General features: G+C 34.9%; 1 protein-coding gene across 1 annotated transcript in view; it reads right to left on the bottom strand.

The window, feature by feature from the left end:
- Positions 1 to 2,760, bottom strand: part of LOC104162831 (glutamate receptor ionotropic, kainate 2-like) — a gene marked incomplete at both ends in the record, with an annotated part of 34,219 nt that extends 31,459 nt beyond the window's left edge. The window contains 2 exons of the mRNA XM_009701659.1: positions 1,222 to 1,329; positions 2,617 to 2,760. Of these exons, the coding sequence (XP_009699961.1) occupies positions 1,222 to 1,329; positions 2,617 to 2,760 (252 nt within the window). The remainder of the gene's footprint in view (positions 1 to 1,221; positions 1,330 to 2,616) is intronic.
- Positions 2,761 to 15,212: the final 12,452 nt, after the last annotated feature.

The following is a 15,212-nucleotide window of genomic DNA, read 5'->3' as shown; positions in this document are numbered from 1 at the left end:
TGTGACACAGAGAGATGGAGCGAACATGTGGAGGGTGGGAAGTAGGGGACTGAGAGAAGGGAGAGGGATTCATCACAGCTTCAACAAAAGACAACCTTGTTGGGAAAGAAAAACAAAACCTTTGAGACAGCTTTTTAAAACAAATCTTCCTAGTAAGACAACATTAATATTCCAAAACTAGCATTGGGGTGAAAGTTTTGGAGAAATTTGTTGTTTATGCTAGCTTCTTCATTCAATGACTCATAGAAGAAAGGAAATGCAACTCTGAAATATAGTGCCTTCCGTTAATGTCTTTGTTTATCTATGGCCACAAGATCACCTTGGGGCAGCAGCTGACAAAACTTTATCTGAAGGTGAAGGAAAACATAGTGCTTACAGAACACTGAACACCACAACTAAATACAAAATACAAGGCAGATGCAAACTGGAAAATCTTTGTCTGCTGACCACAACAATGTGAGACACTGCAGCTTCCTGCATTGCCTCTCCATGGCAGGGTGGCTGGAGAAGAGAAGGGAAGATGATCTGATTTTGGATCATCATGGTGTCATGTAGGCAGGTCAAATATCTATACACGCTTCCTAAGGCTGTTAGTTCAAATACAGACAATATTAGGCTACACAGAAAGGGCATTTCTCACTCCTTGGTCTTTCACTCCATCTTTGAACAAGAAAAATTCATGTCAGAAGACAGACAAACCTGTCAGGCTACCTGTTCTTAATTTTTTAGTACCACTTACAGATAAAACCTTTGTATTCCAAGAAGAGAATCAAAGTTTCCTCTTAAAACACAGAAAATTGCCCAAATGAAGCTATTTTATTCCATTTTGTTTGAGGTAATTCTTCCTGAATTAGTAAGATGTAAAAACAATACAAATACACATATCCACAGGTTCACACATGAGGACAGGCACTGAGATTGGAATCACAAATTAAACTTAATATAGATTGAAGACAAAGTATATTATTGCATGACTCCAGGCCCAGCTATTCCCAGTCCTCTTGAATCTAACAATGTGGCTAGAAGCACACTGTTAAGAGGCCACTAACTGTCAGACATCAAGACAACAGCTTTTACTAGAAGATTTTGAAACCAGTATCAAGTTGAGAACAGGTATATTGTTCTACGTAACACATGAAATGTTATTGAAAATGCTACTGGTTTTAGGGGGTGGGGTTTTGTTTTGTTTGCCATTACTTTGGAGGTAAACATCTTACACACCTTTTCAAGACCTTCTTCCTTGAGGCTGATAACATCTAAATCAAAATCTGTCCTTAAGCCATTGGTTTTGTTGAAAGTTATCCTGCCTGTGAGGCCTTCCCAGTGGGCCTATGGAGAAAGAAAAAACAATTTCTATAAATAAGTACCTCTTTCTTTTTTTTGCCCCAAAAGAACAAGTTTTAAGTCTGCCAAAACGGGAACATTAATTATTCATTCTATCTAAATAATTTACCTTATGGCTGATTTTTTTTTAATTTATATTCACTTTTTGCTAATTAAATCAACCTTTCTTCAGTTTTCACAGGCAATTTTTTAAACAACTTTCCATGCCAGCCAATATACTCTTCTTACTAAATGAGATAAAAGGCTGGTTTGTTTTCATTCCTCTGTCATTCGTGCATGCATTTCCCCTTCTTCCCTACATGCTGCGCCTTCCCCCCGCCTTCGCCTCAATCTCTTTCATTAATGCTGGATTTCATTTTTCTGTCAGGAAATTTCATTCAAATAAAGGGTTACTTTTGACAGAAGCCAAGTCCCCTGCAACCACACTGAGACAGCAAAAATTGAGGTCACTAAGCCAGTCTTCCAGAATCGATTCATTACTTTTAATAAAGTGCAATATCCTCATTTTTTTATAACTTAAAGTCTACCTAGTTCTAAAACTTTACTAAAGTAGAGGAGGGAATGTGGAAAACAAAATTATCATCCTAAAGGGACCAATATTAAAAACAGGATTATATTCCATTGCAAATAGTTCTCTTTACCATAGAATTTTGCATATCTAGAATGAGAAATACTGTATTAAGAGTTACTTACAGTACAATAGTCTTGAATGTTCTACAGTGTTCACCTTTAGCACCTCAAATCTCCTAGTTTTACTTTAATCACTATCAGTATCTAAACAGCATACTAGGAGACATATAAGGCCACATACATTAATTCAGCATAGCAAAAAAAAAAAAAATATATATAAAGAGAGAGAAAATTAAAATCAGGGAGTAAACTTCATTCTTGGCCCTTTTGAAATTATGCCAGTATTTAGTTGCTGAATTTTTCATAGTCAGTCTATGGGTTTCGGTTTCAGGGGTTTGGGTTTTTATGCCACAAATGTTCCACAAACAAACTTCCCCCCTTCAACTATCTACAAACAAAAGTTTTATTTAGAATGCAGTTATTTCACCCTTTTATCTTTCTTTGTTCCAATTAACAGCTCAAGCAAACCCACTTTCAAATAAAAACGCTGCCTTGCCTGCTAAACCTTACACATAACAAGCTGAGAGATTCCCATCTACTGAAAAAAAAAAAAAGGCAGAATTCAAACAGAGTGGAAACAAAAGAAAATGGGAGTCATGAGAAAGGAAAGCAATGAAACAGGACACTTTATTAGTGACTTACCTCCTTAATAAGACTCATAAAGCGGGTCCCAAAGCGCCAGGGTTTGTGGCGATTACACTGCAGTGAACTGACAGTCATCTGTGGGAACTGCTGGACAGCCACTGACACCACGTGAACTGCATCATACATCAGTGCCGCGTCCGTCTGAAACAAGAATGAAATCAGAATGATGAACACAAAACAAACACATGGGAGAGCCCAGCAGTAAGAGACGGAACCAACAAATTAGTGCTGTTCGTTATGTTAAAGGGAGAAAATTATCTGATTGCTTGTGTAGCACTTTAAAATGCGGCCTCATTGCCAAGTCCTACATAAGTTGCGTCAGGACCTTCAGTCTCAGCTTTTCTTTAAGGCTGAAATAAGGGCCCAAATATCAAATTTTCAGGATCACAGGAGAACACTGGTACTTCTGACGACTCATGTTACTTTAAAAAAAGCAGTGCATTAGGAGGCTATAAATCACTGTATGCATGTTTGGTTCAAGTTAGTTATTTTTATGAGTCAGGCAAAAGAAAATAAAAGAAAATACTAGCAAGGTAGCAAAACCTTTGCTATGATGGAAAGTGCACAGGCTAAGGAAATAATGTTTTTCTGTTTTGAAATTATAGATAGATACAGTCCCAAAGGTACTCAACTGATTCATTAATAACTTTATTATGCGAATCAGTTTAAATCCCTAGGACAGATCTAACCAGTATCTTCGATAAATCAGAGGTAAATTAGAATTACATTAAAATGCACACTCATTTTAATAGTTTTCATGTCCCACCCTAAATAAACAGGATGTTTAGACCTGGTATGTGCTACCTAATGTCGCATTGGCAAAGGACAGAGACAGTCTCTCAGTACACACTGTCATGCTGTACAAGAAACCAAGATCTCTCTCCTGTTCTGTCTGACAAACAGAGGCAAGCCTTGGAACCAAAAGCAAGAGAGGACCTTAGATTCAGCTGGTGGAAATGAATGTTATGCCATCTGCTCAGCATACCTTAGAGAAAAAGGACCTATTTCCCTTTCTCATTCACATAATTAGTGAGCTGTGAAATTAGTTCTTTAATGGATAGGAAACCTGGAGATTATTGCACTTGTCACAATACAATACAATGCAATACAAAATGAGCTTATATAGTGCCTTTCATGCAAATGCATCCCAAGGCTCTTTACAATAAAACTAAACATAAAAATGCAAAAATGTTCTATCATTATAGCCCATAAGCTACTGTTAAAGAGGAAAATACACGTTTATATTTCAATGGCTCTCCCAAGGAGAGAGATTTCAAAATTCAAACAGAAATAAATCCTAATTTTAAAATAGCCAGTATAATAGGTTTCAATGATCTCAGACGCCAAGTAGTTTATGCAGGGGCTCCAAATCAGCCAGAAAATATTTTTGCTGCCAAGTTGTTCATTATCTTCAAGGCATTAAAGTGCTTTTAAGGCAAGCTGATATTTGACAAGGAGGCAGCAAAACACCAAAAAGTTGAAATGACATGCTGAGTAAGCGTCATACAAAGCTTAATATTCTAGAAGCAGTACTTGGCAGTAGTTGGAGTCTAGACAACAGTTTCTTAAATAAACTACACAATAAGTACAACACATTAATCTGGCTCAGAAATGCAAACTTTTCCTTTTTTTATTCAGCTTTATTTCTAAAACTGAAGTCCTTGCACCAATGAAAGAAAATTGAAATTGCTGTGAGACTTTAGCAAAAGCAGCCCATGAAGAAGCAACCAGAAGTTCAAAATCAGTTAACTGATTAATTAGATATAAATTTGGACATGGAATTGATAAAGACTCATCATTAGCAGGAATCAAATGGACAGTATGCCATATGCAGAGAAACATGGCTTTTTGTCAAATTCTGTAAGGCACTGAGCTGGAAATCCACAGGATGACAAGACAGTCAACTCCAGAGGAAGCATTAAAAAAAGCCATTGCAGTTTTAGAAGTAATGTAAATTCTGATGATATTCTTCATATTCGACTGATGAATATTGCTTCACTGGAAATAAACCTAAATCAAAATATAGGTTTTTTTAATGCACACAACATAAACTAATCACTGGCTAGAAGCTGAGTGCCTTATTTGATTTTCGGATGCTACAAGATAAATCCCTTATTTACACAGGATGAGATTCCACAGTCTACCTTGTATAGAAAGGTTAAAGTTAAATGTGGGCTTAAATGTTTGTACTGAGTAAAGACAGACATCTAATCCAAAATATATTCGTTTAGTGATTCAACATTGCACTCATCTCACTGGGTGCAATCATTGATTTTACTGCAAGAGAAACAAACAGCACAGAACTCAGGAAAAGATATAAAGTATATATTTAAATTTGCAGGTTAGGCTTTCCTCTTGGTTGGTCACTTTATCTTCTCCCCGAGAGGCAGTAGGAATTGATCGCTCTTGGCCTTGCTCTCCACCCTCACTCCTTAGGCTTGCTAAGCTTTATGTCTTGCTGCCCTTTGTCCATACCGCTTTCTCCTCATTAAATCACACTTTTGGAACTATGCTTTGTGATACACAAAGTACTGCAGGTTTCAGCAAGAGACTGTTTGGGGACCAGGGAGGAAATGTCCCCAATTATATTTTTAGAATTCTTTATTTTATCTAAACAGAGATTAGCAGTTTGGAAGAAAGAAGAGGTAGGAACTTCAGGAGAAGCAATGGTTCTTGAATTTCAGATAGAACCCTGCTACAATGTTTCCATTCACCAAAGCACACATAATACAAAAAAATAGTCTTATTGAAAAATGAGATCACTATAGTTTTAGTTAACTTGTATAAACCTTTTAAGAATTATGTTCTATATCTTGGTACAGTTTCTGAACCATGAGTTACGGGTTTTTTTTGGTTTCGCAGTCCTACTTAGTACTCTTGATGACTTGCTTGGATACAGAAAAACTCATCTAAAGTACCACTCATGATACTGTCATTTAGATTTCTACAACAGAAAAAAATTACAGCAACTACAGAAGCTACAAAATATTTTCATCAAATTGAAATAGAATGAAATTAAATTAGGTGATTAAGATGCCAGGTGAAAGATGCCTATGACCACAGGTCTGTTTTTCAGTTGACTCTACCAAGCAACAAGAAAGCTTTTAGCACTCAGAGGTAGCAGCTTGATCAGAGACATGACTTCAGTCACGCTATATCTCAAATAGAAAGAAAGTACCAATCTGTGTTTGATTTTAATCCCAAACTCAGTTGGATACCACACATTTCTTCTCAATGCTGTTCTGTCATTCCTTTACCTACTGTCTTACTGTGGGTGTTGTGTTTGCCTCTATTTTTTCCCTGTGTTTGTGTATAATCACTTTTGAGTCTTGCTAAATTACTTGCTAAATACTGGCTAACAAATTGCATGCAGGTACTCTAATCTCACTGTGAAAGCGCTCTGGTGGAGCTAGAATCAGTATAAAGACAGTAGAAAAAGAGTCTTTTCTATTATTAGTCAAAGAGTCCATTGTTTCTTCCCAGGCCTCCTCAGAGTAAAAGGTGGTCTTTTTCTTCTCTGTCTCCAACTGCACCCAAAGACATCAAAGGCATGTGTTAAGGTCTAGTAGATATACGTTGTGACTTTTGTCACACAGTTGCTTGTCCTGGTCGATCAGTATTGTAGGGAAGGTTTGAGTTTTGGGGGCTTGGAGCTGGGGCAGGAGGTTGGCAGGGTAGTGTTTTTTACTGGTTTCTAACCTATAGGGGCAAAGTAGATGCAGAAGAAACCCAGTATAGCCTGGGTCTCAGCCAAGAAGAAATCTTCCCCACTTAACAGAAATGACAAACTGCTGCTCTGCCAAGTTCTGCCCTTCTCATAACATACAAAAGGTATGAATTTTAGTGACCTTCAGCACAGCTGATAGGTTAGACAAGAATCAGCTGGAAATCCTGAAACCAAATGGGCTGTTTATGCAACCTGAGATGTAGGTCTGTATCTCAAGACTTCCAAAAAAAAGTGAGAGAAAGGGCTCACACGCGGATGTACAGATAAAATCCAAGCAAGCCTAACAGAACAGAGGAATCATAGTCTTCGTAATGATCTTTAGACTTAGAGTACATAAGAGTTCATTGATGCCATTTGATATCTGACTCAACAAATGTGCTAACTGCTTTTGGAATACTTATGCTTAATTAACTATTAAGGGTTAAAAAAATGCAGATTCCACATCTAACGACATCGAGTCATGACTTGTGTGTACACGTTATTTGCACAACAACATTTTTGTATGACATTTCCATTTACCTCTAACGAACTAGACGAGGATTTCATGTACCAATAAACCTCTCTGCTTCATACCTCAGTGCTCCAGAATTATCTCTAAATTGCAAAAATATTTGCTTTATTTTTAGAAGACATGATTTTTATCATGCAATCAAGTTTAATATTCATTTAAGATGAAGGATTGCTAGGCTAATTCTGTTTCTTCATGAGCTATATCAGAAATAGTACATGTCTCAAACAGGAAAAAAATCATATTTCAGCTTTTACTATAACAAATTGTAGTCCTCCATAATCTACAATTAACAGAAAAGGAATTGTTAGGTAGGCATGATCTGGAAGAACTTTCTGTTACTCAAATACAGGTGATTAAAAACAGCTTGAAAGCAAGAAAAAAACCCTCAGGTTTTCAATTAAATGTTAAATTAATCTAATGTGATTGTTTTTTCCCCTTAATTAAATTTATTACTAATAAAAGTCTATGAAGAATTATGGTCTTCTACTTAAAAGGTGCTCTGTGAAGTATGTGAAAACACCAAGAAATTTTCTACATTGAGTGATCCATGAAATAAGTCAATGGAAAAGAGAAGCTTAATAAATTCATTTTTTGTTCTTTAGTATTTGATTCAGCGTAGATCCCAGACAAGAATGAGTTATTTGCAATATTAGCAGTTTATTTTCCCTAGATCAGAAGATTCTTATATTTACAAATCTGTGAAACACAAGATCTCATCTTGCCCTCTTTACTCTGCCAATTTTTTTCAGTGACTGAGGGGAACTTTTTGCACAGAAAAGGAATCAAAGAACACCAAACAAGAGGGTGTTTTGGGGTTGGTTTTTTTAAAAAAAAAAAAAGTTTAGTTAGCTAGCTAAATTATCTCCCTAACAATATAAGGATTACTTTTATGAGGATTAGACTGCTTAACCATTTGCAAAATGCTTTTACGGTAAGTGTAAGATACTAAGACAACGTCCTTGCAAGTACTATACATACTTGTATACAGTGATCTGTATTTTGTGTTTGAACTTGACTTAATTCATTCAAGTCATGTCCAGTAAAAGCAAATTAATGTCCCTTTAACTCTGAAAGAAAGAAGGAAAAGGAAGGGGAAAAAAATTTAAATCTTTTATGTGTGTCAAAGAAGGAATAAAACTTTCAAATTTGTCTTAGAATTAAATTCAGAAACAACTCTTCTGTGACACAACTTGGAACTCTCTAGACAGTCGAACAAGACTGGATTTTCCACAATAAAAATTTTAAATATTTGATTCAGAAAAGATGTTGTCAAAATATATTTCTTCATCAAAGACAAAGCAAATGAGAAAGAAAATGCAATAGCATCATATTCTACAAGACAGGTCCTGTCCTATCACAAGGTGAAGATCTGAATCTGTATTTGCCAGTCACTACTGTCATTAGTATCAGGTTACAAATACACCATAAATTAAATATATCTAGATTTTTATGCAAAAACAAATATTTTTGTAAAATCTTTTTTTAAAAAAACAGTTCTTTAACAAACAAAATATTCAATGCAAAATAAAACTGAAGTTAAAAAAATAATCTTGAAATGTAGTATTCTGATCATCTAGTCAGTTCTGTGTTAAACTGAATTGAGTCATTAAAAATTTCAAGGGAGGACACTGCACAGGTCACTTGAAATACTGCATCACATGAGCCAAGCTTTTTCCATCAATTAGTGAAAAATGCATGTACTTTTCTACTTTTTAGTTCTTACATTACCTTTACCTGCATATTATCTGAATAAGTACTACTACATTAAGCAGGATAGCTTATATTTTTCATACGCAGCTCATTCTTCTCTTCAGTATTCTCTCTGTCTTCCTATCTCTAGTCAGTCAAATTTTGCCCTTGTGAAATAAGTCCAACTACGTTTAAAAGGCCAAACTAGTCAGAGGGTTTTGCCTAGTGTATAGTGGTCACTAATACATTTTGAAAACTTTTACGCATTAATTAAAATAAGGTTTAAATTCTTCTAAAGTGTGACTTCATTAGCTGCATCAAAAATGAAATGAAACTGAATGCAAATGCTCGCAAATGTAATCTGCATTTATTTCCTAGGTGACCATGACAAAACTATCCAGATAAATGCATAAAAGTGAAACGACACTTTCCACTTTTTTAAAAAAACAAAAAAACAAAGTCCTTGAAAACGTGTGAACATGTTAAAAGTAGTTTATATGAAGTCTTTAATCCATTCTGAAACTTATTTCATCATATAATATCATTTGTTTCTGACTGAATTTCCATTAGCTACACAGCCATCTCAGACCACAGTATCTTCTGAAATAAACCTAATTCAGACTGACTGCGGTCACTGGTTTAACAAAGTGTTAACACGCTCATTTCATACCGCACCAAGATTCTCTCACTAAGCCTGTATTTATGGTACCTGTCCTTGCGAGAGTTTAGCACATATTGAGAATATTACGTTCCCGTTTGGCAAATGGAGTGTAAGTACATAAGGCAGGGCATGTTCCTGAAGGATTTAATTTTCCACTGGCCCTTATAAATTGTGTTTTATTTCTTACACAACAGTAATGCCTTGTTGGGTTTTTCCAACTTCCAACATATCCAGACTATTTCTAGTCAGCTTTACGAGGGGCAGAGATGACCTAGTACAATTAGGAGGGTAAGAACAGCAGCTCTGTTTCTTTGATCTAACAGCTTGGGCAAGTAGTGGATACTGGAGGTACAATGAACAGGACAGCCTAGTTAAATCTCCTCCCTCCTCAGCATAACCTTTTTATGGAGAAATAACATGACCTAGGTTGCACTGCACAATAAGGATTTACAATGGCATTCCTATTCATTTCAAAGTCCTCAAAAATGTCCTATAATCAACCTCCTTAGCCTGCTAAGCTAAGATTTACTTATAAAAAATCTGTAGTTTCTTTATTATAGATTCTAGTATTGCCTGCTCAGAAAGTTTTAAGGGCCAGATCTTGAATTATGTTAGGACAATGTGATTTTAACCCATGAAACAGAATAACTGGTAACGTGAGAACTTTTTTCCCCGAGGTCTCATATAGTGTGGTGCCAATAGTTCTAACATTACTTGAAGCTTGATTCACCACATATCCTTGATCAGCTACCTCCAAACTACAGGTAGTTTCAAATGTGCACTACAAAGTGATTTTCCAAGAAGGTCCAGAACAAGAGATTAATATTGAAGTAATTTTTCTTTGACTTTTTCAGGTCTAATGTTAAGCAAAGAATGGTTAGATAAGAAGATGAAGAGAAAGGATCCAACCATTCATGACCTGTATGATGTTATTTTAATAACTATAATCTGGAATATTCTCCCATTTCCAGGAATTATTTCTTAGAAAGGGTACTAGGAGAATTACAAAACTCCATGGATCTATCTACTGTTATTTTATTTGTGGCAATTACAGCCTACGGTTAACAAGACAGACATATACTCCATTACTTCCAGTCTGTGATTGAAATGTAATTCCTAAAATTTTACATTATTTTCTATGTTTTATAGATATATATATGTGGCAGATCATTTTTCACAAGTTTTTACTATTATAAAGTGAAGAATTATCATGTTTAGGAACTCCTACAAGGTTCCAGTCATATGCATAATGAAAGATAGAATAGCTTGAATTTACCACACAGAAGAAACAGTTAGAAGTTTAGATTGAACAGACAGGAATAAAAGGCTTTATGTTTAATCACATAACAAAATATACAAAACAATTGAAGCCTAAAGAACAGTCCAAACGAAATATTCATATCACAAGTATGTTCAATAATATAAACTATTTGGGACCACACAGATCTGTAAGAGGCACAAGAGTATAGAAACTTTCTCTGTATAGATATATTGCAGAAAAATCTGAATATCAAAGTAAATATAGATTTAAGTTTACTCTTTACTACTCCTTTACACACTATGAGATTAAACTAAATTTTTTAAAATACAGTTTTGCATTGCAGTAACATCATACGTCTTAAAGTATACTTGAAAAAAAGACAGAAGGGTAAATCATCCCATGCCTTACTTATTTCACAACCATTAAGTGTCATCATACCTGTCCTCACTTAAAAGTAAATAATAAGTATCATACACATACTCTATCCCACTTTTTTTTTGTTGTTCTGTACAGTTATGAATACACAGCTTGATGAAACACAGCTTTCAATAATGAGGTTTACATTTCATATTGTAAACTAGATTCAGGAGAAAAGATCCTTCAGGACGTTCAGGAAGAATTAGACAAGAGATTAGCTGTTAAAGGTAAATTGCCCCATGCTATTCCATATCAAGAAACAGTTCTCTCTAATGAATGTGACCCAAGACATAAGGTATATAGAAATTCCAGCTCTGTGTTAAAGAAAGCCTACAGCAAGCCAATACAGCATAACAGCTGGGCAGACAGAGAGAAAAACCTTTCCAAGTTAACCTTCCATAAGTAAAGTAGGTATGTCTTATCTTTTCTTCAATATTTCCAACTGTATTGGAAAGCATAAACGCAAATAAATGCTTTTATATTGTCTTAACCTCCGGTTAAGAATGATTTCAAGGCAGTAAGGGAACAAAAAAGCATTTATCAATCCAAAATATAACAAATGTAGCCAAGGTCACTAAAACTTTCTCTTGGGGATCCCATCTCTCTATGGGACATGCACACTAAAGAAACACATATTACAGTTTGAACAGAGTCTGGGCAGCAATAATGGAAAAAAGTCCTATCAGCAAGTCATAGTAACAAGGATATTAGTGTAGCGTTAAGTGAGACTGCTGTGGGCACACTTGGACTCTGAGTAGTGTCTTCAAAAAGTTTGTCATATGAGGCTACAGGAATAAAAGTATTGGAAGAAATTAAGATTTAAAAATATTTTTGAACAGTTGAATTTTATGTTAACATCTATGCAAGTAGGACATAAGCAGGTGATAAAAGTCGGCATACTATTACACAGGGACATAATGACTGTCTGGAAGAATAAAGCAGAATTAAAAATCCTCTAACTGGCAGAAGTATTAGAAAAGAGACTGAAACAACATAATTTCTTGAGCCTATGAAAACAAAGACTGAGAACAACTGTTGAGGGGAACAGAAACCAGGGAAGAAAGGAAAGCTAAAGAGCACAGAAAAACAAGCATGGATGCAAAAATAACAAAACAAACAAACAAAAATGAACAGGAGTCATTTTATCTTACAGAAAAACAGAGGCTTAAGCTGTACTAGATTTAAAAATCTGTAACAATCATTAAAAGAAGTGCTGCACAAGACCACCAACAGAAGAGATTTCAGGTAGATGATGCCTGACAAATGCAGTAGTATACACACAACTTTTAGAGACTCCACATACTACTGCTACTCACAGAAATCTCTCCTACTCAAGGCAATTATGACGAGTGAACGAAATTAAGAAGAAATGGCTTGCAAAACTAGTTCCTCCCCTCCTCGGGCAATAAAATCTATTGCCCCTGAAATCATTTCACTTAATTCTTACTTGCTAACACATCCCACAAAACCATTTTGCTGAGTGAGATTTAATAAATCTCTCAGCCTGGGATTAAATTTTACTGTTTTATGAACTGTTAAATTGCATTGTATGCTTATTAAAGCTGGTGTTTTCTTAGTTCTTGACACATTCCCAACTCCACTCTGGGGTACAATTAAGCAAACAGCAGAGATATTCTTTTGCACCCACAAAAATGCATTCCAACTCGGAACAAGATATGAGCATCAGCAAGCTATAAACAGTGTTCATCTAACTTTTTTAAAAATCAAAGAACTTGTTAGCATAAACTCTTTTTTTCAAAATATGGTAGTTTTTCAGTTGAATAATCATTACATTTAAGCATAGCTGCTTAGGTTATTTATTAACATTTAGTTGCCTAGTGTTTACAGAGATATGTATGTGACTTTAAGTAGAGACAAAACAGATGCAAATTATTTTCCCCATCATCAAAATACTTGTTTTAATATCCAAACAAAGCTAATTGTTTATTTCTTATATTATTGAAAAAAGCTTTTAAACTCACAAACTTTTTTTTTAATCTATAAAATATAGAACTGGCCAGGTAATATTTTTAGAAAAAGTGTAGTTTTGTCTTACACAGAAAGAGGAAAGAAAAGATTTTCCTCTTTTGCCTCAATGCCTTATAATTTGTTCTCCAAATCTCAGAGAAATGGCAAAGTAGAACATGAAACAATTAAAAATTTTGAGAAAATGTAAAGAGAACAAAAGAATAGAAAAAGCACTCCAAAAGATAGTAATGGTGTTGCCACACTCCTTGCCACTACATTGTCATTACGTGGGAAAGAATATGCCTTTTTTTTTTTTTTTATTGACAAAACAAAAACATGTTTCCCAGTAAAAAAGTTTGAAGTGGTAGAACTTTTTCATGTCACAAAACAATCTCAATCTCGTAATTTCATAGAATTTTTATGGTGCTAGGAACCTCAAAGTATCTGAAAATTAGTTAGGTGGGTAGCCACTTATTGCAGCTTAATTTTAACTTATTGGAAGTGAAATTTTGAGATAACTTGAAATTTTGCCAGCAGTTAACACAGGAGATGCGGTTAGCAAGTAGCTTTAACACAGGTTTTTCTGAAATAAGAACAGCAGCAGTATTTCTCTCATCTGCTTGACCTTTGATTCAGGATCTGAATTTCATCTTAGCAAATAAAATGCTAAATATTTAGAATACACACTGAACTGCACAGGAAAATCTTGAATTATATTTTCTGACAAGGACATCTTGTCATTCTTGTGGAGCAAAAACTCATATTTCAAGTATGAGGGAAAATTTCAGTTAAGGGAATAAGTAGGAAGAGTCTGAGAATATTTAGAAATGTATCTTTTGCTTCAGTGTTTAAATTTACGTGAATGACAGCCTGGTTTCAAAGCCAGTCTCTCTACCCAAGGTTTGTTATTCTGATGTAAGTTTAAGCTGTGATTGATTTTCTGAACTTTCTGATCAACTTCTCATTCTCACTTATTTTTAAGTTAAGCATTTATTAGACAGGTTATCTGTCACTACCCTGTAGAAGTGTTCAGGGTGGTTTACTTCTTTCCAGTCACAGAAAGAGGAAAAATTTCCCAATATAAATCATTCGGCCTATATGGTCATCTACATTTATCTGGAATAAACACTGTTAACTGTATGAAAAAAATAAAGGCCAAAAAAAAATTGTATAATGATATTTTTTAGAAGTTTATTTTCTATTTTCTGACTAACAAGGTCACATAGAGTGTGATTTCATGAGGCCCTGTAAACATCCCATCATGTCATAAACTCTACTAATCCAAGAACCAAATTACTTTCAGTGTACTGCTTGCAACAGCAAATGCCGTCTGACTGCATAAGCACTTGCAGAACTGTGCTTATAATATACAATTCGGAAGGAGGTATTATGATGTTAGGTTTCTATATACCCTTAAAAACAAATGTAAACTTCCCAGGTGAAAGTTATTCTGAAGTTCCTTCTCAAACTTTCTTCTGAACTTTAAAATTATGGTACGTACTATAATATTTTTTGCAATAAAAAAACCCCATCATCCTCTTTTATATACCTTAAGGACAGATAGCAAAAACCTAATTACAAGGAACAATGGGTCATTATTTGGTCTTTGGTAGTCTATTTCCTTTCACCTGTTCTGTTCAAAAATCAATATGATTGTGATCAATTCAACTCCATCAATCACATCCATACTAAAAAGCTGCCTGCTACTATTATATTAGCTCAGTATTCAAGACTTGATCACATCACATGAAAACTCCCTCCGCATGAGCAATTCACGAGGAACTACAGAAAGATCCTACTCAGCATACACACTAAACACACCTTCGTACCCCTGTGCAGCAAGAAAGTACACCTGACAACGCAAACAAGAGGCAAGAAGTTATAGTAAAACTGATAATAAATACAAAACTGATCAAAAATTGCAAAAAAAAAATCTAAATTATGAATCTCTACGTATTCTATTTTTGTGTCCTGTAAAAGTTTCACAATGTTTGAGGATTTCAAAGCTTTCACACCTTCAGATTTTTAAATAAAATGACAAAAATGTATATTGATGACTTTGAAACACAGAGACAAAACAATTCTGAGTCTTCACAATAAATTGCCTTCTCCTACTTTCACCAAGCTCCATTTACATCTCCCTCCCCTTAGAAAGAACTCATGACACAGATTTTAATATCCTCAGCAAAAAAAACATGATTACATGTGCAGCCTTGCAATGTTTGCATGAGAAAACAAATCATTAAGCAGTGTAAAACATAACTAGCCCATAAAAGAGAATATGTTTGTTTCAAAACAGATTTCTGCCCTCTGTGAGTCTTCTAGAATTCCTTTATTATGTTCTATGGCTCTGTTTTAT

The sequence above is a fragment of the Cariama cristata genome, unplaced genomic scaffold (genome assembly GCF_000690535.1).
Source record: "Cariama cristata isolate BGI_N322 unplaced genomic scaffold, ASM69053v1 scaffold15286, whole genome shotgun sequence".
In the NCBI taxonomy this organism is placed as follows: Eukaryota; Metazoa; Chordata; class Aves; order Cariamiformes; family Cariamidae; genus Cariama; species Cariama cristata.
This window is presented reverse-complemented; position numbering and strand designations above follow the sequence as displayed.